This window comes from Crocodylus siamensis, chromosome 15 (assembly GCF_052110815.1).
Source record: "Crocodylus siamensis isolate JL-2025a chromosome 15, ASM5211081v1, whole genome shotgun sequence".
In the NCBI taxonomy this organism is placed as follows: domain Eukaryota; kingdom Metazoa; phylum Chordata; order Crocodylia; family Crocodylidae; genus Crocodylus; species Crocodylus siamensis.
Genome location: NC_143409.1, coordinates 26569254 through 26592517, shown reverse-complemented (window position 1 = coordinate 26592517; position 23264 = coordinate 26569254). Strand labels below are relative to the sequence as shown.

Sequence of the window (23264 nt, the reverse complement as noted above, 5' to 3'; positions counted from 1 at the left end):
ATGGGAGTAGCAGCACACTGCAAAAGTGGACATTATGGGCACTGACAGACATGGAAAAAAACCCAGAACCGCGCTCTACAGGAAGCAACCACACGTTGCTTTGACCCAGTTCTGCAGCATCTGTACAGATCAGTCACCTCAGTACTAATTTGATGATACAGCTGGTAAAAATAGATGGAAACATTTTGAAAGTTTAACAGGATTGTAACTCATTACTGGTTGTAACTGATTTGTTGGGCAAGCTACTACGTAAATAACTTTCTCAGAGCAGAGAGGTGGTTAGCTGTGTTAGCATGACGTCAGGGAGATGATAGAATGGGGTGCAACTGTAGATATTAACCAATTCAGAGAGGCATAAGCTTTTGCGAGGCAAGTCTCTCTGAACCAGTTAGTCTCTAAGTCAGTAGTTTTCAACATTTTTAGATTCAAGGCACCCATTGGCTGTTAGCTTTCACTCATTTCTTGATTATGAAAAAACTGTAGAGCATTACCTCTGTTGCAAACAACTCAGAATGACCACAACAGGCCAAAAAACCTTTTGATACTCCAGATTCCTATTCAAAATCTCTGAGTTTATCTTGTGAATCATTTATGTGTTTGCACACCCAACTGTGCTAACATACTGCAGCAACCTTAAAGGAATCCCTGGGGTGCTGCAGCACTTTTGTAGAGAATCATTGCTCCAAGGTGTCACCCTACCCTACCTTCTACCTAACTCTCTCTGAAGAGCTCTTGATTTCGTAATTCAGTCCCCTGTCCCTTGCTCCAATGTAGCCTACACTTGAAGCATGTTATAAGACCATTTAGTTATTCCTTAGGGAATTCCTAAGGGGTTATTCCTCAGTGATCTATGGGAGGAAAGATGTCCATGAGTGGCTGGACATTTATTTATTTGTTCTTGTATTCTGTTGTTCAGCTGGAGGAGTGGTCAAGTCTGGCTAAGAAGCTTTAATCTGAGTTTTCTATCAGCTATGTATTTAATTTGCAGGTGACAGGTCAGAGCTCTAAATTTGCTCTTCTGAAAAAGGACGCAACAAATTAGCCAACACAAACAACTCTTATATGACACCTAGGGTCATACTCCACACACTGACATTATGGGAAGATAATTCATATTTGGTTAGCAACCTTTCTGGTTTTGGGAGAAAAGACAGACCTATGCTTCTCACTAAGGAAAGAAGCAGCTGGGACTACACTACTCTGCTGAAAGCTAACACACAACTTGTACAGTAAAAGGTGAAAATTGGCTGCAAATAAAAGTACTGTATTATATTTCAGGACAGTGATTTGGCATATAGCTTGGAGGTTTGGTGAAAAGAAATATTATTAGCATGTAGGAAAGCCTGAGCTAGGATAAAGACTACTAGTTCCCTGCAAAGGAAGTTGTGAAGCAAGAAGGCTGATGGTGGAGCAATTATGGAATGTATGCAGTTAGTGCTGTAAACGCCATATCAGAACAAGTCACAGCACAGACAGTCTTTTAAGGAGGGCGAGATTGGATATCGATGGTGTTTTCAGGGAAGCGGCTAGGGAATACTGCACACATTGAGTAAACTGGGAACTCTTAACTTTTCTTGCTAAGAATTTAGGGAGCCACTCCATGCTAGATTTTGGCTTTCCACATTTATTGGCCACATACTGAAATACAGGTCTGCTTCGAGTTACGCAGTTCGCATCTGTGAAAAGGCCACTCAACAGTAACCCTAGCTGATTTTCCAATGGCACTCAAATACTGGAAAAGAAGTTCTGGCCAATTCAATTTAGTTGACAGAGTGGTAGCTATGATGCGAGCTCGTGTGTGGAATTTGGATAGAAAGAAGTAAGAAGTAAGAATACCCTTAGAATTCTTCAAGGAATATAAAGGAGTTGGCAGATGTAGTAATGAACAATCTAAAGTAACAGAAACAAAATCCTATGTCACACTGTTGCCTAAATCATCTACTTGTTCTTTTGCATACTGATTTAGTTCTACAGCCTTGATGACCTCTGAGTACAAAAAAAAATCCTACTTTGCCACTGAGTTCTACAGGATAGTTACCTCTATAGCTTTCTTGTGTTTTATGATTCAGCTCTGTGCTCTGAGCAGACACTGTACTGGGCAGGACTGAATGATTGCTGTTGAGGCTGACACCTTCCTCCCGGTGAGTTCCAACCTAAAGCAAAGAAAAGCAAATGTGCTCCTATCAAAGGTCCAAACCCAGGAAAAAGTTCACATTTAATACTAAGCCCTGATGTAAGATACAAGCATGCTATTTGCCAGAGATGTAAACCTTTAAAAAAAACCCAAAAAACCAAATAGCTTTCCTGTAGCCAAAAGTACTGAGAATTGAGATATGAACATACTCTACAAGACAGATTTTTCTGTATACAAAATATTTGTAAACTGAACAGCCTTTGACCTTTTAGAAAAAAGTCTTCAAAAAATGCCACTGTGCATGCTTCCAACACTCGTAGATACACTGATGAGACAACTCCTGTGAGTAAAGTTTAACGGCATTTATACATATACTGGGGGCTCCAAGAGCCACTCTAATTAAAGCACCTGGAGCATCTCACATATCACATCACCACACTTCAAAACGTCATCGGGGTGCTTTATCTAAAGCTCATTGAACAAGCATTAGATAAAGCGCTTCTGTTGCCATTTTGAACAGCAGGGATGCTGACACGAGACACTGGAGGCTGCTGGAGCATGGTAATTGCAACACTCCAACAGACTCATTTAATTGAGTCTGCTCTGATGCGCTGGAATTAGTGTGTTGGAACAGCCTCCCTGCTCACATATAGCCACCCTACATATTTAAAAGACTGGGGACTCAAATTATAATACTGGTTCAGAGTAGGAAAGATACAGTTGAATTTTACCATACCATACTAGACCACACCATACTGGATAAAATCATTCACCCAATACACTGACCAAAACTTGACTGTAACCATAGAATGACTTAGCAAATTTTTCAATGTCAAACTACAGAGGAGTGATTTTTTCCTCCTGATCCTCTGCCCTGAGGCATAAGATTTGATTTCCCTTGAATCTTCTTCAGCATGCAGAGCTGTGAACTTTAACGCTCATAAAACTGTGTTATTTAAAGGAAATCCTGCCAAATTAATGGTTCTGACCTCATGTGGCATGAACACTGGGGGTTGTTTGTTTTATCATTTAGACCCTTCTTCTTTTACGAAATAGGATTAAAGAATATAGTTTGTTTTCTCAATACCATTATTTTATACACTTCAGTAAGTAATTTCTCATTTCACTCCTTTTCAGGCTTAATAAAGCAATATCAGTCACACTACAGTTTGTTATTACACGAGAGAATCCTCGCTCCTCTGCCATTTGTGTTGTCCTGTGGATATTTCCAATACATGCTCTTAACAAGAAGTCAACAAAAGTGCATATAATTCTAAATTGATATAAACATAAGAATGAGAGTAAACTTAAACAATTTTTTTGGCAGATTTTGCATCAACTTTCACTATTTATATTTAACATGCAGATAACATGTGAACACACACACACACACACACACACAGAGATTTAAGGCAAAATCTTTAGGAAAAGCCATACAGTAGGACAATTCTATTACTACAATTTAAATACTTTCTTTTGGAACAAGCTTTAAAAAGCGGTCTAAGAAATACAGCTCTAGTTTAAAAACATGAACCTCAAAACTGCTTCATTAAAGGTTCTGATTCCCAAATGTACAGAATATTTAGAAACATTTTATTTTAAAATATAACCAATGCAATTCAAAGAACAGTTAAAAAAAACAAACCAAAACAAACCCTAAGAAGAAAAATGAACAAGAATTCTGCTATTATTGTATGTTACAAAAATTGGCTACAGATGAAGCTTTTTATTGGAACAGTAGCAAACATGTCAACTAGAAGATTAAGCCTTTAATTAAATAGGTTTATTGCCTGGAGTTACACATGAGAACCACTGTTTTTCAATAAATCCTTCAATCCCAGTAAACTGCTGAGCTTTGAATCCCTCTTGAGTAATTAATGCAGCTTTTACCTTTCATGTCTTAGTACGGGTTTTACCCAGAGAGAGATAAATACTCTTATGCAAGTTTATCCTTTGTTTAATATACAGTTTCCTGTGAGCTAACACACAGGAACAAGAAAAGCATTTTAAAAAATTAAATAAATTAAAAAATAAATTGAAAGCTACTACACCAGGCCATTCTGGTTTGTTATTTTTATGGATTGGTTTGTATTCAACCATTCATCATGCACTTCAGAATAGCCTGGTGCCATTTACGGTATTTTTTTTTTCCTTTTGGATTTAATGGTGCTTATTTGTGAGGAAGTTCTCCTAGAGATCTCAGTTCTACTGAAACTGCAGCCACTGTGAACTTTGTGACTGTCTTCACCAGCAGCAGACAGGCACAGGCCATAGTATTTTAGCCTACAAAATAAACAATTCTCTTCACAATATTATAATATGAAACTCACTGCTAAGATTGGGCTTTTTAAAAAATAAGTCTTTGCTGAATTTTGCCTTAGAGGCTCTGTGTTTGATTTGTTTCTCCTGGTTATGCTTAATCCTAACACATGAGGGTGCTTTTATTCAAGCTACAGACTGCTGAAAGGCTTCAGGGGCAGGTTAGCTTTAAAGCCTGTTTACAAAAAGTATTGCAAAAAAAATTCTCCAAGCTGTGTACAAACATAACCTAACAGCTGCCAGATTCTTGGCACCTCTAAAAATCAAGGGCTAATCTAAAGATGACAGACTGACAGATTAATTCTGACAGATTCAGAAAATAGATTGGAAATAAAAAGGGCTGAATTTAAGTCCATGTTCCAGTTTCTGGTAATGGATGCTCACAAATCCAACACAAACAACTAAGGCTAACAAGGTTTACAGCAAAATATTTACTTATTTAAAATATTTTATATTACCAAACTGCCTGTCACATCAGCAATTTTGGTTTCAGCATATGATGTGAACTAAACGTACCAACTGAATGAAAGTTAACATCTCTTTTCGTGAGAACTAACAATACATATCCGAGTAAAAGTTTACAGTAACCACGAAGGCAAATGAAATGTTAACTGCTCAAAAATACCCAACATAACAGCTTAATTTTTCTAGCTGTACTTTAGTTCTCTCTCACTGCTTTCCTTTTAAGCATTTGAGCTAGACCCACAACACATCACTAGAATTCTTATTTAAGGACTGATCCTAGAGTTCCTGAAAGGTGCTTACAACCTTCCACTCCCACGGATACCAATCCTCAAAAGAACAGGCTCTAGGGAGAAGTGAAAACCTTCCAGTGCTTCTTAAAACTGATTCTTAACTCCAACAATTTAATCTCACCAGTGCTTTTAAATGTAGACTTTTAGAGACGGCTCCTTTTTAATGTAAATGAAAACTTGACATATTTTTAGTAATGAGCACTCCAAATGGAAATACCTTGTTAAGACTCTCCAGTCCCCCCAAGGTTCTCCAAAATTGTGTCAGTACATTCTTTGCATTGCAGCTATAAATATGCCCCTTACACAAATGCATGTAAAATAACTATATCATCAGAAGCAAACCAAAAGCATCTGCTTTGCAGTACAGTCATTTCCATGTATTTACACATTTAGCAAAAAGGAAAAAACCCATCCTTTTATATCACGCGAGAGAAGAATGGGAATAGTCTGAAGCATGCAATCTGGAATATTTCAGCATAATGAAGTTAGCAGAACTCTCTTTGTAACTTGATTCCTTTCACAAATGTTCCTCTTATATTTCCTGGAAAATTTAAGTTTCACAGTCACCGCTGTCCTGTTTAACCCTTGCTCACCATACTCCTCTAGCTTTTACTCTATAATCATTGTAACACATTAGAATGGGACCATCCACACGCACAACAGGTGTACACAGTTCTTTGTCTCAGTAGAGTGGCCAGATCAGTAGGGCCAGAGAGGATGGTGTTTTAATTGTTCAACTCATTAGCATACAGCTGACAGCCTGCTAGTTGAGAGGGAAGGGCTGAAACTCATGCCATACTTGTCTAAATTTTAATAATTGTGAACCTTTACTTCAGAATAAAAGTCAGAATCCAACAAATGACATCAAGTTTTCCTCCTTCACCACTGTACTTTTGGTAGGCACCCACCAAGGGACTTATTTTCATTTCGTCTCACTAATGGGTTTAGAGTTGAAAATAGAAAAAAATGTTAAATGTAATCAGTTGCTTCAAACTAAAAAGAATAAACTACCAGATTATGAATAAACCTGCATGTGAACTGATGTGAACCAGTTTTCTCTCTCACTGGTCAAACTGCAGTGTCTGGAATACTGATGTCAAATATCTGATTTTGACTCCAATCTTGATTAAACCATTTTTGTATTCTTACTTATTTCTCTTACCAAAGTTTATTGGAAATAAGTGTTCTATTACTGTTAAGGGCTTTCCAATGTTGCCATTATAAATTATTAGAAATGTTACTTTTTAAACAAAAATAGATTATTCTAAGCTTCAGTTAAGAAGTTCATGTTTACCTGTAGACTCTTCAACTGATTTCAATGTATAAGAATGAAAAAAGAGAAATTGACCAATCAAGGATACATTTTATGTTTGCAAAACTGAAAACATAGCTCCTGTTTTAGGAAAGAAGTTTGAGAAACAATCCACCTAAAATGAAATTGAAATATTTTTGCAATACATTTTTAAATGGCATAGCTAAGAAGTTTGGGAAGCACACAGCAAGCTTTTGTTACCTATACAAAGCATATATTTATACTCCGCAGAAAACCACAAAACAAGTTACAATTAAATGGGTGAGTAAAGGTTTTCAAAAATATGGTCTTCAAAACATTTCAGAGAACCCCCCCCCCCAAATCATTATGGTTTACTGGGTATTTATTTTAAAAATTTATTTAAACAGAGGCAGATATGGATAATCCACTCAAAATGCATATGGAATAATGACTTTTTAATCTGAAGTTTCTTGTAGCCAAATTTAAAAAAATTGCTGACTGATTTGGATTATTCAGGTATGACTTAAAAATTTACATGGCAGATGGAAATAATCCTGAGGAGACACAGAAAAGGGGGTTTCCGCAGATTATTTTTTTATATATATAATTAAAAAGAGATGAAATACTAAAAGAACTATATTATTGAACAATATTATTAAGTTTTTAGAGCGCCCCATAGATAAATGAATACTCATCTACAGTAATAGCTCTTTTATCCAGCATCCATGAGGAATGTGGGGGTGCCAGTTAATCAAATATGATGGTTATCTGAGTGTTATACTTATCTCCAACCTGGCAGGTTGGAGTCGTCTGCCTGTTTGGGCCACTGTTCTTCCCACCACGCCCGATGCACCAGGGCTTTTACGCCCTGGTGTCAGTGTGCCAGGGGACAGAGAGGGGGGCCCCCCACACAGGCTGCTTTGCTCCAGGCCATGGTCCACAAAAAAGAAGTGGGACTTGGTTTGCGGCGGCAAAACCAGAAGTGCCATGGTGGGACAGATGCCAGTTTATAGAGCATTCCGGATGGTAAAGTGCCGGATAACACAGCTTTTACTGTGCTATAAAGAGCATTCACACATTTTTGTTTATCATGCTGTAGCCTGAATATTAAATTAAATATAAAATTAAAATATTAACTTCAAACCTCTGATGGTAAAACTGATGTGCTCAGAAACTGAGAATTACTATTTGTCTACGTAGGCCACAGAGCTGAGTTTGACAGCTCACTTAAACATCAGTTTGACTAGGCAACATGGGTTTTAAATCGCACTAGCCATCCAGATTTTCCATAGCCAAGTTTTACTGAAAGAGCCTAGGAATCAAGATCCTACACTTAACTGCAACCGTACAAGTTCTTCCATGTGGGTACGTTCTTACAGAGCCACGCGACAGCAAAGGAACTCTGTGCAGACATGAGGTTTGTTCCTGGCCGAGCAACTTGCAAGGATGTCACCTTGAATTGTCGTTTTGTGCCTACCTATTACAGGAGATACAGCACACCCTATAAAAATCACCCAATTCCTCTATTGTACGTGGGAACAACAGTGAGCTGAGGATTTAGTTTCATTCTTAACAGAAGATTTCTGGCTTTTATCAGTTCATGCTGTGCCCTTACCATTGTTTTACAGTGACAATATATAGAAAACAGCTTGAATAAGAATAGACAGAGTATTTCTTCCTTTTTACTTTTAAGCATTACATAAAATAAAAATACAATTGACTTCAAAGACAACGCAGCAAACATTTGATGATGCTGAGACATTAGAACATTTCCCTGAATAAAGACCAGGGTAAGTGTTATAGACAGCATGGCAAAAAAAGAAAACAAGGATGTTCAGAGTGAGCAGGAAATGAAGTCAACTGGAGTTTTAAAATAATCTGGCTCAAAAATTAAGCACATGTTAAACTAAAACCATGTCTGGTTACACTAATTACATAAAAAGGAGTTAAATTACTCATTTCCTAGCTTCTTCTGCCAAGATCATCTTCTTCTGGGGAAATTTAATTTATTTTTTTTAAGCTGAAGTACTAAAATATCTTGCATTAAGATTTTTCAGAAGATGAAATTTCATTTACTGCTAAATCTTGATGAATACAATTCCTTGGCAAAACCCTCCCTCATTCAATAACAAAAACAGTGAAAACTCAAAAAAACCTTATCAATGTTGAGCTCTTCTATTAACACATGCACTTTTTAGGTGATAAGACTATTTTTTTTCATTAACACAAATGGAGGATTTCTTCAAAACCTAATGCAAAAGAATATTTAGTTTCCAAACTAAGGGACATCTCTTAAAACCTACTGCGCATGTCAAATAAAGCCCTTTCTCTGATTAGCCTTCTTTCTCCCAAGTGCTCATTTATAACTACGATTTAAAGAAAAAGAATGGTAATACCAAGAAAATTTTTGAAATGAACTGGGTGTGTGGCCTTTCTACGTACAGGTAAGCACTTCACACTTACAGGTAGGGGCCTACTTAAATTTGTGGTTTCAAGACTGTCTGTAAAATCCACAAAATCAACAACAACAAAAACATAATAAAAATAAAATGCCAGCTCTCCTGTGGGAGCCAGTGATCCTCACTGCCTGGAGGGGAAGGTGCTGGCTGGCATGAAGGGCAGCACACAAAATGGCTGCTGTCCTCTTGTCCCTCCTTCCCCTCTACCAATCAGTGCCAAAGGGCCGCATGAAGGGCAGCCAGCAATCAGGATGGCAGCTACCTCTCCTCATCCTCACAGGGCTTCAATACAGAGGGGCGGGGCCTTTCTGCCAATCAGCACCAAGGGACAGAGCCACCACAAAATGACCACAGAATGAGAACTTTATGCCACAATCAACCCGCAAAAATCGGAAAGACCCCTACTTATGGGACATGGCTATAATGCAGCTGCTAATAACAAATCAAACATGGGAGGACTAGATTTCCGTTATTCAGATGTATAAGGTCTCCTCCTGGTCACTCAATGAGTTAATCTGAGTCCAAATGAGGTTTAAAAGACACTCTATAAGAAACTGGACTGGGCCATAACGAGCCATGTTCTGGTCTCTATTGCAGTCAACTGGGTCACACTGATGCAAAAAGGAGTAAGATTTAGCCTAGGAATTTTTTCACGTTACTCACTTTTCAAGCTGATTGAAAAGCCGAGAGAGAGTGCTTTGAAAGAATTTCATTTTGTGTGCTCAGTCAGCATAAAAATGAAAGCAAATGATTAACTTTTTTGTTTTTCTACTGTAAGTCTGACTTCTTTTCTGATAGGTCAAGACCATCCTTAGCAACTCTCAGTCAAAAGTAAGAGCCCAGTGCAGTATTACAGACTTTGTCTAAAAATCACCATGCAGCTACGTTTGTACACAGCTCACCAATTTAATGGAACGTAAACAGTTTTGATACCAAACAGGACCAGGTTTTGCTGTCAGTTGCACTAGATTTGCAGCAGAGAAACCAAAAGCAACACCTGAAATCAGTTATCTGAATCCTCCTCTCTCTTCTACTCATCTCCTTTTCTTCACAAAGTGGTTATTTTCTTATCACTTTGCAGGTAATGAAACCTCTGTACGAAAACAGAGAACCAAGTGGCAAGTGGCACTTCAAAGGGTATGCTGATAGTATGGCTATCTTTAAGATGGCTGAGAAATTTCTAAGATTTCTCCTGTCACAGCTTAGCTACAAATTAGAGATACATGGGGAAAGGAAGATACATGAATCACCTGAATTCAGAGTAAGGAGAAAGAGTAAGAGAAAGTTTCATGTGCCTAATCAGGAACAAATCTAATTTGCTAAAACAAATTTTGTCACTGCAGTTTTAGGCACTCACTTAATTTACTGACCTAAAAGAGAAAGTCTTCCATCGTTCAGTCTCTACTAGAATAACTACACTGTTCTCCTTTTCAGCATTCCTTCAGTTCAGTTGGACAACAACAGACTGAATTCTAATTTCAAGGCATTATATGTAACCTGTTCCATTACTAAAAACCTACTGTGAAATTATACGAAAGCCTGCAATTGGGTATACCGATGAAAAAAAGGCTGCTTATAGGAAACTAACCAGCCCCTTTTGATGTTTACTACAGTGGCTCTGAAATCAATATAAATGGATGTCTGACGTGTGAATGGGAAAACCTGGAACTAATTCAGTTTTATAGAATACAAGCCCTTCAGCAATTGGGGTATCTAATTATTTTGATGATAGGTGAAATTTTGCCTTGATCACACAGTATCCAGCTGTGATTCTGTTTTATAAGAGAAAATTTAACAGCATGTAACTGGTCTTCAAAATTATGCTGTAAACATGCAAACACATGGCACCACTAAAATAAGCATGTTTTTAAAAGCCTTATCCTTTAAGCATTTGGACAGGGGGTAGGAGAGAGGAGGGAAAAGGGGAGAGAAGCAGTGCTATGAGTGGATTTAATTTACTATATAATGCTTTCAACATATATTGTTGATCTATGAAACTCTTAATCCTATTTTTTTCTGAATAGTTCACATGTTTAAAGAACCCAAATAAAATGGATTGAGTTATTTCACTCTTCTTGGGGATTAATCTAAAAATTGTTTCCTCCTTATTGTTACATATACTACAGCTGTGCTCCAACCCCTTTTTCATTTGGAAAAAAAGTTTAAATTTTCAGCCTGCACACCCTATGGTTCCACATTCCAACAGCTTCCTTCCAGTCTTCTGCCAGCATCTGCTATTGCAAACTAGCTCCAATTTACAATAAACAGCTTTTCCAGACCAGAACACTCGAAATTCAGTCCTTCTTGACTGCTTTTCCCATTCAATCTCCCTATTCAGTATTTCAAGGAGAAAACTGTTCTGCCAATTATTACACATCTGGAAAAAATGCATGTATAAGCTCAAATGGTCTCAGCAGAAAGTCTCAGCTTTCTGCATATGGTCACAGCAGGATTTTATGGGCCATTGACCAGGCCAAAGTCTAGATTTTTCCCTGTCTTTTCTCCCTGCCACCCAAAATATTCCTTCTAACTGGAAACTAGCAGCAGGTGCAGTTGTATGCCATCTCTTTCTCCACTATGCATCTTTAATATTTGATTCTTGATAAGTATCACTGAGAATGTGCATCACATTTTTAGGCTCTACTTTTATTTAAAGAGAATGGAAGTTAACATTGGTAATAATTTATTAATATCTATTAAAAATTGTTACCATTGATGCTTGTCGATTAGTTGTTACAAGACTAGGTGCTCCATAATTTGAGTTTAGGCTTCCAATTGGCCCATTATGGGATGGTCCCAATAAACTATGTATGTCACTGTGGCCACCTGATAGGCTTGTTGAAGGCCCAACAGCATGATTTCGTAGGACATGGATGGCATCATCAAGTCTGTCCAAGCGATCCTCCATTCGAGACTGCTGTTGGGATTTAAGAGGAGCACTAAATGTCATTTATTGTATACATCTGCTTAATTCATTATATTGTAACAGTTTCTACTTTGGGAGACAAGACAGCAAACAAGATGCAATACTGAAAAGGCTTCAAAAGCACCTACCAGCACTACAAACAAACAGGAAAAAAGGAAGTATTTGGAGACATGAAATGAAAGCTATCTTAGAAATGGCAGCTTCTTAAAATGAAACTCACTAAAAGGTTAATGCTATTTAGCTTCTATTGTACAGCATGAGCATAACAGAACAGAATGACAATAACAAAAGAGTATCAAAAGTAAGTCTCCTAGTATAGGACGAGAAAGAAAGATTGTAAAATGAGTCTCACTACTTTGGTAACAATTCTTGATGCAAATTCAAAGGTACTGCCTATTCTGAGGACATATACAGACTGGACAAGTTTTATGCCAAGTGATCATTTTCCAAATCATGCTCTATATTCAAGTTATGAATTTATTATACATTTTATAATTAACCATCTCAATGTAGTTGGGAACATTTTCCCTAATAAATGCATGAATTCTGTGCATTGCAACAAAATAGTTCTCTATGTCTGTGTTTATTGTTTCTTTACAAAGTAAAGATTATTCTTTTGTTGCAGTTCTAGAAACTGAAATGGCAAAATAATGGAAGCAGAAGTCTGGTCACACTGTACTAACTTACATTTTTCATAGGGAACGTGTAAGTAGAATTAACTGAAACATAAAAAGGCACCATCTAAAGAGAAATAGTACCTCACAGACATCCTTTAAGAAGGACATTGCATCTTGCAAATGCTCGTGAAGTTGCTGCTCAACTCGATTTTTCTGGCAAAGTCAAGACAGAACAGGAAGCAAAGCACAGGTTAAGATTAATTCAAAAAGGAGGTGAGGAAATAGCTGATGTGCATGTCAGCATAAAATGTTAGTCAAGTTAATGCCACAGAGATCTGATTATATTAAGGTAAGAGAAGGCTAATGCTTACCACTGCAGTTATAATGTTAGCATTCTAAAGTGCATAATATTGATTATATTTAATTGCAAAATGTGTGAAGAAAGGGAACTTGATTTCTCTTCTATCTATTTACATTCATCACAGAAAAGGAAATTATATCTTTGGAAGCTAGATAATCTTTGAGTATTAACAAACAACCACAGCCTTCCTCTATATTCCTTCAATTATTTCCACCCCCTTTACCCTTCCTTATGCTACATCAGAAATTCAAGCACTGGAGAAAACAGTAAATAAAACCCTCTTCAAAATTTCAGTACCATTACAAACTTTCCCAATACTGTAGGTTTTTTTCCTATGTGGCTTTTTCCTTATGAAGCCTACTCTTTTAGGAAGAATGAAGTAATTCTAACATTCCCCAACAATGGATGTAAACAGAATAATAAACTATTAAAATTTACAATTTTAATGCTTTAATGACAATGTAATGGCAAAAAGCCCACAGGATTACCACATAAGAAAACAAAAAGAGTACAAAGTAAATGCAAAGCATGAAATCTTTATCTTTTCTTCAGAGTTAACTTTAGATAAGAATTAGCTATGGGTTTGTGAAAAGGTACCAGAATCTCATAAAAGTATTTTAGCACCAGCTGTCCTTAGCACAGAAGCCTGATGCCCAAGGAACAGATGGTGAAAGACACACCCTGCATGTCTTATATCGTTCAACTGAACCAGATCATTTGCTAACAAAGAATTCATTTGTAATGCTATCCTACTGTTTTCTTTAATGATATGCAGGATTTATACAAAAATGAACTTCCACCTCTTATCTAGAAACGAATACGTAGTTTTAAACAATTCTTACCAAGGAGTGTAGAGAGTTTTCATAGTTTGGAGATGAAGGGGCTTGTCCTCCAGTCCTAGACCACTGACTGGCACCTGTCAAAATTGTCTAGGTTAACTCACAGATTTATGCAGCAAAAGTGAGCAGAAAAAATGCATTCTGAAGAGAGTGAACTCCAATGGAATTTGTGTATAAATAGGGTAAGTTAAGGGTCCACAAAACAGATCAAGTTCTTTCATTGTTTCCCAACTGACAATTTCTAGAAACTAGCACGGGCAAGTTTAAGTGTTTGTCATCAATGAAACAGGTGATGAGACCTCCTAGCTACTGTACCAGATTTTTTTGGAAATTAGAAAATAAAACAATAGTGGACTAGTGAGCTGTGTTATGCCTGTGAAGTGTCTGCCCTTTCTCATTATCACTATGATAAAATATTGCTGATTATAATCAGACTTGATGAATATAAAACAAAACACATGCCTTCTAAGCACCTGATTTATTTTTAACTAATTTATTATTAAAAATCAAGTGGAGACTGAACTAAAGATGCACAACTGCTTTGGATATAATTTTTCCATGACATTTTCCAATTAAATTAAAGGCTTACAACTGCAGTTGAAGGCTTTGTTTACTTTGTCTACTTTTACTTAAAATTAGGTTTGTTTTCATTTATTCCAACGCAAATCTGTCTTTACACATTATGCATATCACATATAGGAAGGTAAAGATAAATATAAGAATATGAGCCATCTGTTATCTTAGCTATATTTAAGGTAAATTAGAACACATTACACTGCAGCTGAAGAAACACAGTTCTTTGGCTATGTAACATGTTAGCAATTATATTCACATTATAGATAGCCTCATGGCCATGTAAAATTTAGGAATAATTATATATGAACTGCAATAACTGAAAAAAGACCTTCTAAACAAAAGCTGCTAGTGCAACATGCATTTTTCTCACCAATAATGCATCTTTTATAAAGATGCTACATGAATTTCTATGTCCATTAAAGACAGCTTCCTTTCAGCCACACAAATGTAATAATAAAGCAATTACATTAATAAATTATGGACACACAACCCAAAACAGCTCATTAAAGAAAAAGCCTGTGGGCTTGTTCCTTCAGTAAGAGCCAGAGCTCTAGGTCTAGAAAACCGGGAAGAAGTTTAATATTATTATAGTTCCTTTGTTCAGTGAGCTGCAAATAGTTTCGCTCTCAAACATGAGTTTCATTAGGAAGGACTGTACCCTCTGCAACTGCAAAAACAGCTCAGATATCTCCTTTCAGAGTTTAAGTTCTTTAAAAAAAAAGAAAGTTCTCTTATTTCATCCAACCAGAGATCAGCCATGGTTGCTCTAGGATTTTCCCCTCAAAATAAAAAATTGGTATCAGAGGGCTACAGTGGAACCACCAATTTTCACTCTGCACAAATATTCTTGGTCTCAAATGTATAATCTCCTCAGCATTACCTCTCATTTCCTTTGCTTGGGAATAACACTCGCTGTCCAATTCACTCATACAAAAAAACTGTTGAAACTTTTTTTTAAAACATATATACATACACACAATATTTAGGCTTGAGCTGAAGAATCAAATCAATGCCAGTCCAAAATAGCATTTAGGAGATAATACCACCTGACAGACAGCACTAGTTCCATTTTCTCAACTACTGATGGCTGGGAATGGTAGGTTACTTCTGAAAATAAAATGCAATCTAAATATTAGGCAGAAGGAAAACTGAATGCTTCAGGAAGGAAACCGGCCTGCTTCTCTCCTCAGAATGTGAATATAAGCCTGAGCATATTCATCTAGTGTTCAATGTACTTTTTCATTTTAGACAGAGGTGTTATTCACTGTAACAAAAGCCCAAGGCAAAACTATTTGGCTAGGACCCCCAACAACAACAAAAAACAACCTAGTGCAACCTGCAGTTGTTAATCACACCTTTAGCAACGCTGGTGCTCTTTTTAATATTGCTGGTGGATTTTGTTTCCATGGTTGTGCAGGTTGCCAGATGGCACTGATTTCCTGCCTGCCTCCCTCCACTCCCTCTCACAGAAGTTTGTGCATGAAATCTACCAATTATGTTAAAAAGCATCCTGGCACTCCTAGCCCTGCAATTAACAACTGCAGCTTTTAGGGCAGCACCAGCATAGCAGCAGGAAAAAACAAATAAGCCAGGCAAGTGTTAGGATTTACAGGGGTCATATATAGCAATCTCCATGCTATTGATGTTCTTACACTTCCAGCCCAACCCCCACAACTCCCTGCCTTCCCATCAGACGTATATTAAGAGTCAGCAATGGACTGCTTTTGCCGAATGAGCTCTTCTGAATACCTCCAGTGACACAAGAATTCCCAAGAGAGCAAACGTTTAATTACAGAAACACGAACATTTCTAGCTTTATACATGTCTAGTTTGTGTGGTTTCAGTGAACATACAGTTATGCTTTTCTGTGACCAAGGCCCATTTTAGGCAAGGGAAGGTGTAATAGTTGATCCCAATGTAACTTATACTCACAAATCTATTATTAGTCTCACAATATTTAGTAATGTTCTTAAAGCCCCACCTTATGGAGTGATGTTATAAGAGTCATAAAATAAAAGGTTGGAAGTGACCTCAGAGATCATCTAGTCTAAGGGGGGCTAGCCCTTTAAGCAGGCATGCCACAAATTGCCCCCACATCCACTCTGAGTGTCACCCCAATTCCCTTCCCCTGTCTGCTCCTCTTTCTCCTTCCTGACCTATTCTCCCTTACCCAATATACTCCTGTGTTTTCTGCTTCCTGCCCTATCTGCTGCTGTGTTGTCTGTCCCCTCCCTGATCTGCCATGTGTCATACACAGAGGCTGTCTGTGCCACTTGGGGCATGCATGTCACAAACTGGACACCCCAGATCTAATTCAACCCTATCTACAAATGCAGGATGCCCTATTTCTATACTATAGCAGACATAAGTCTATCCAGCCTCTTCTTGCAAACCATCCATGAAGCTTTCATTTTAAAGAATGACCATTTTTAGTTATCATTGCTGCAAATAAAAGCCTTGCAATTGTAAAGCCTCACAATTCAAATATTAATAAGAATAACCCTACATTATTATTATTTTGAATATTATATTCAAATTTTATTTTATTATTATTTTGAATAATCCCATGAGTTTCATGATTCACATCTCAAGTCTCATGATTTTAGCGTGCCCAATGTGGTCAATGTGATACTTCCAATTCTTACTTTGCAATTAAAACTGAATAGGCATGAATTGTTACAAAAGATTAGATACATCAGCGACCATTTTATGTTAGCATAAACTGAGGTATTTTTGCCCCGTTTTAAGAAGTATTTTTATTATATTCTTTGTCCAGTGATTATAAAAATACTAAGTACTTTACTATTCTGAAAAGTTGCTTTCATTTTTATTTTGTTATGCTGTATTTTTTAACATGTATGTAATTAACAGTGATGGGGGCAACAAGGTAAAGATAGCCTCCTAGAATATTAATAATAATAAATGCAGAAATAATGACCAAGCATTTTGCTTCACTGTGTGATCAGTGACACAGCTGGGAATAAAGCCTAGAAGTCCTGATTCCTACACGGAGGTAATTAACCACTGGAACCACTCACTAAGGGTTATAGTGGATTCTGCACTATAGATATTCAGGGCTCTTCCCTAAAGAGGATTCCTGTGCTATTTGGTGGAGCCTACTAGGTTCTCATTAGGGCTGTGTGAAATTTCAGCAGCCGTTTTGTTTTGGAGGTGTTTCGGCCTGTTTCAGTGCCCGAAACACCTAATCCGAAATGAAACAGAAGGCTCCAAAACATCTTTGAAATGAAACAAAACCATCCAAAACATTTCTGCCCACCGAGGCAGAGTCAGAGGCAGGCACAGCTGGAGGAGCCATGGGAGAACCCCCCATGGCTGCCCTGCCTGGCCCCATCTCCTACCCAGCCCCAGCCTCCTGACATTTAAAAAAAAAACCCATGCTCACCAGCTGCAGCCAAAGTGATCAGGGCCTCTGGGGCTCAGGGCAGTGGGGGGGGGCAGTGGAGATCGCTGCCCCTTGCCTGGCACCCATGTGGAAACTGCCCTGTGGCACAAGTGCAGCGTGCCTTGGCAGAGTACTGCGCACTGTCTGGGACCTGGGGACACTCGAGCTGAGTAGTGCTGGCCTCCAGCTGACAGGTGGAGCTGCCCCAGTCCCCAGACAGTGCATGGTCCCCTGCTGAGCTGCGCTGCCTCCACACAATGCAAGAACTGCCATTCAGTTGCCAAGTGGCGGGGCAATCCCTGCTGCCTCCCACTGCCCTGCACTGTGTGGGCACTGTGTGGGGGAGCTCTGCCATGAGCCCCCAGAGGCCCTGATCACCACTGCTACAGCCAGTGAGTGCAGGGCTTTTTATTTACTTATTTATTTTTAAGTGCCAGGAGGCTGGGGCTGGGCAGGGCAGCCATGGGGGTATCTCCTGCAGCTCCTTCAGCTGTGCCTGCCTTTCCCCAGGCAGGGGGAGCTGTGGGAGAAGCCCCCATGGCTGCTCTGCTTGGCCCCATCCCCTGCCTGGCCCCAGCCTCCCAGCGCTTAAAAAAGAAGACCCGCACTCACCGGCTGCAGCAGTGGCAGTCAGGGCCTCTGTGGGCTCATGGCAGAGCCACCCTGTGCAGCGTAGGGGGCAGCAGGGATCACCCATCCCCTGCTTTGCACCCACGTGGCAGCTGTTGCATTGGACGGGCGCAGCGTGGCTCAGCAGGGCACCATGTGCTGTCCTGGAATTGGGGCAGCCCCAGAAGTCAGCCAGAGCCTGGCACAACTAAGCCCCAGTGGCCTCAACTCCTACACAGCATGCGGTGCCCTGCCAAGCCATGCTGCACCAGCGCCACAGGGCAGTTGCCGTGCAGGTACCAGGCGGGGCAGGGGCAATCCCTGCTGCCCCCCCCAATGCCCTGCGCTGTGCAGGGGAGTTGTCTCACAAGCCCTCAGAGGCCCTGATCGCAGCTGCTGCAGCCAGTGAGTGCGGGACTTTTTTCTTTCCTTTCTATTTTTTAAAGTGCTGGGCGGCTGGGGCTGGGCAGTGGATGGGGCAAGGCAGGACAGCCATGGGAGCTTCTCCCGTGGCTCCCCCCACCAGGGCAGAGGCAGGCACAACCGGAGGAGCCACAGGAGAACCTGCAACCGCCCAGCTGTGCCAGGCCTCTCCCCAGCTGATCTGACTCTCCAAATCAGTGTCAAAACAGATTTGGCCAAATTGAAATGGAACAGTGATCCAAAACACCATAACGAATCACTGTCCTCCAAAATGGCTGAATCTGAAACAAAATATAACCTTTTCACACAGCCCTAGATCTTACCAATTAGAACCTAGAAGTAAGGATGGAATCATACTGGACTGGTTCTGAGCGCTGCAATTCTTGGAGGTTCTAGGAAACATGGGCAGAGGTGGAAAGGACAGTCAGAACTGCAGTGAGCTTAAGCTCTTTCTGACAAAGGTGAAAATCAGAACTATCTAATGTGCATGCTGAAAGTATGTACACGGTATTCATAAAGGTGATGAGGAATAATTCTTGAATAAGGATCACAATTCAGGACTTTTTTCACTGTAACTTTTTTGAAACATTGAAACTTTTTTCTTCCACCCAAAAAGCTCCTTTCAATTTTTGCTTTGTTATTATAAGTAAAAATAATCACTACATAAATCCATATGGTCTGACCTGCCATCTCAGCAGAACAAGGATGCACAAGACATTTTTCTTCAGCTGTAGCCACTGAATCAAAGAAACCCATTAATCCCTTCATTACACAATTCAACATGAATTTTTCAATTATTACAGGAAAAATGCCGAAAACATCTGTTCAGGTATGTCATGTTAGTCCAGAGCTATCCATTAATCAGCTAGACCAATGGAAAACTAGCAGAGCCCTTACCAAGTACGGCCAAACTAGATAAGAGTTTATTGGGTGACTTTTTTTTTTTTTTTTTTTTTAATGCAAGTTGCTTTACTCATTTACATCCAGATTCCAGGCTACTTCAAGCTACATACACACTGCATCTTACGCTACAAAGTAATTTTAAGTAGTAAAACGCTTTTCTAGGACGGCCAACAACAAGTCGTCTATGTGGATACATTAGATAAATAACGGGAAATAATTATGTCAACAATTTAACACAAATTATACTATGGGAGATTATAGGGTTAATGTTACATCATCTTGCCTGTAATTCCAGTTCTTTGTTAAACAACAAATTTAAGTCAATGGGGCTTTCAGAGTCCTCTCTATGTAGAGAACAGCTGTTCAACTTTTACTAGACAGCTGAGGCCACAATGTCTGTGAAAGCAGCAACACCCACTAATAGCCCTAAGCAGCTGCCCATAGTTCATTTCCACACTGGAATGCTTCTTACCAAATTCACACTACTAACATACAAAGCACAGGTGACAGAAACGACTGTAATTAGAAAGCTTATATTGAAAAATGCCAGAAAACTTTTTCCCTATAATATGAAAATGTTTGTGGGAAATACGTAGGAAAAACTGCCCTGTACAAAAATTAAAAGACTTTACAGGCTTCACAGGAGATTTTCACTGCAGAGAAAAAATATCTGCTATTTTTATTGCAGAAAGTTGCTTTGCTATTTTTTTCTATACAGCATCCGAAAAATAAAAAAATTACCATTGTTGCTTACCATGTCTATCAAATTGAAGAAACATTTCCATGTATGGCTTTTTCATTAACTTTCAGTTTCAGGACTATTTTATACTTGCAAACGTAACTTCTATATGATGCCTTTAAATCCATAATAATTTTTAAAACAATATTTTTTTAAGGGACAGATTCATATAGTTATGTGAAAATTAACATGGCCTCTATACAACATCTCCTACAACATTAAAAGCACTTGTAAGTCTTTGCATTTCAAAAAAAGGATATGAAAATACATGGAGTTTTCACCCTCAAATCTTAAATTGTATTAAAGAAATTAACAAAAAAAGAAGGTCTGGCAAAGCTACGCCCACCCCCTTTTAAACAAGTAAATACAGCAATAAAAACAGTCCTATTCAAAGTACAGTACTACATACTGTATAAAACAGAAATTGAAACTTCACTAGCACAACTGTATTTGCCATTAGACAAATGATTCTCAACCTGAGTTATTGTAAGATTCTTTGAAGGGGGCCGCAGGAAGTGTGAGGACATAAGGGAGTTATGAGGAGGTAAATGGATAAAAGCAGGCTCAGACTTCAGGTGTGAGGAAATAAGCAGATAAGGGCAGGCTCAGGCTCTTTCACATTTACCTGTTTCCCTGGCCCCACTGCAAAGGGGCAAGCACTGCAATAAATAAATAAATTTTTGAAATGGGGTGCTGCCCAATCCACAAAATTTACAGAAGGGTGCCTTGTGTCTAAAAAAGTTGGGAACCACAAATGAACTATCAATGATTTCACTGGAAAGTGAAACTACCAACAAGAAAAAGTTTTCAAAATGGCAAACAAGATATTGGCAAACTGCAAGAGAGATTGGACCTTACCTGTGAGAGGTGATGGCGAACCCACTGGTGTTGATGGATTTGATGGAAAACTACTGCTGGTATGGTCAGGCGAATAAATCTGACAACAAAAGAATTGATACATTTATCGATACATGTCACAGCTAACAGTAAAAATAAAATCTATAGATTTGGATTCATTTTTATTCTTTCAGTTGCCACCCCTGATGTTAGTTTGATGAAAAAATTGATTCATCAATCATAGTTCGGTTTTATTACTTGAAACGCTTTAAAAATGGCTATTTTCAAACAGTTGTCAAAACAAGCAGTACCTATATTTCATTGTGAAGCAAATATACTGAATTCCATTTGTACTCCTTAAAAAAAAACCTACAAGGAATTTAGGATTAAATCTATGTAATCATTCAAGCATAACTGTGAAAGTTAAAGGTTACCAAGTCTGCATATCTGAAAAAAACTAGTTAATATATAAAAGCAATTTCAGGAAAAATTGGAGGAATAACTATGACTCCCTATCACGGAGACAACAGACAGATCTTATAAACCATGACAAATTAAAGTTCTGATTAACTTGGGCTAAATTACAGGTTTTAAAAAATATAGTCCTTAATTTAAGGAAATACTGAGTAAAAAACCACACTTAATTATTGATGTTACTTAAGAAATGAAACAATCTGAAATTCTGCTGTTATTATGAACAGATTATTTTTATGCACAAAGATTTTTTTCTCTGGCTTATTTCTAGTCAAATTGCTTCCATAACATACACACACACACAAAATATCTCTCTATATATCTATATCTAGATAGATATCTATCTATAGATATCTATCTAGATATATATTTAGATAGATGGATAGAATGTGTATACACACACACACAATCTGATGGCCACCTATAAGTTTATCAGGGGTGACCACCAGGATCTGGGGGAACGTTTGTTCACTAGGGTGCCCCAAGGGATGATGAGGACGAACGGTTATAAACTACCGCAAAACTGTTTCAGGCTGGACATAAGGAAAAATTTCTTTACTGTCCAAGCCCCCAGGGTCTGGAACTGCCTGCCATCGGAGGTGGTTCAAGCACCTACAATGAACACCTTCAAGAGCATATTGGACGCTTATCTTACTGGGATCCTATGACCCCAGCTGACTTCCTGCCCTTTGGGCTGGGGGCTGGACTCGATGATTTTCTGAGGTCCCCTCCAGCCCTAATGTCTATGAAATGTGTGTGTGTGTGTGTGTGTGTGTGTGTGTGTGTGTGTAACACTCACACACACACACACACACACACACACACACAATTTTATCTCTCTCTCTTACACATACACATTCACACATGCATATTGATTTTTCAAAGCTATGGCTTACTTGGAGCAAAATATAATTTTCTACACTTTCTTTAATATACATGAAATTTAAATAAAAATAAATCAAATAGTTAAAATTTGCATTAAACACTAAAAAGCAAAGTTCCTTGAAAATCTGTTCTGAAGAAGAAACTGGATGCATCTAGGAATTGCTAATAAAATATTTAACACTTCTTACAGATCCTGAGTTCTACATTGGGGTTTCACAGAAATCAAAATTTGTTAACCATTAAATGGCGGTTTAGCAGTTTCAATCTCTGCCTATTCACTCCATTTGTTTCTTTGCCTAAAGATAATCTGACATTTCAATGTTTAGATAATAATAATCTGGAACCTGACTGATCTGTATTATATTTTCTGATCTGACAAAGAAAGGACTTGATGGGCCATATTGCCCTTCTTGAAGTTTCATTTTATGTAAGTTTTAAAAAAGCCTTACATACATGTGTTAAAGAAAATCTCTTTAAAAAGCAGAATTATTTCCATAAGCCAATACACTCAATTAACACAAAAATCAATTAAAAATGACAGTTAAAAACCTCAATTCTGTTTTCTTCTAAATGTTGTGATGTAAATTAAAAAAATACAAACCCAAAAAACATGGTATTCAAATTCTAAGTTTAAATAAAACACCTCAAATTTTCTTTTAAAATCCACTGTTTTTCATCCCTCTATGTAGAAATCTTATTTATTTTCAGAACATCTTTACCAAGGAAAGAGAG

General features: G+C 38.2%; 1 protein-coding gene across 21 annotated transcripts in view; it reads right to left on the bottom strand.

Annotated features, from left to right (window-relative positions):
• Nucleotides 1-23264, bottom strand: part of TCF12 (transcription factor 12) — a 322678-nt gene that overhangs the window by 14144 nt on the left and 285270 nt on the right. For 11 of the 21 annotated variants that reach the window (XM_090028813.1, XM_090028815.1, XM_090028812.1 and 8 more), the window contains 5 exons: nt 21195-21273; nt 13687-13760; nt 12625-12696; nt 11651-11857; nt 2039-2153 (listed from right to left, as the gene is read on the bottom strand). In XM_090028813.1, coding sequence (XP_089884939.1) covers nt 2039-2153; nt 11651-11857; nt 12625-12696; nt 13687-13760; nt 21195-21273 — 547 coding nt within the window. The remainder of the gene's footprint in view (nt 1-2038; nt 2154-11650; nt 11858-12624; nt 12697-13686; nt 13761-21194; nt 21274-23264) is intronic. The other 10 variants (XM_090028817.1, XM_090028819.1, XM_090028822.1 and 7 more) reach the window with 3 other exon arrangements.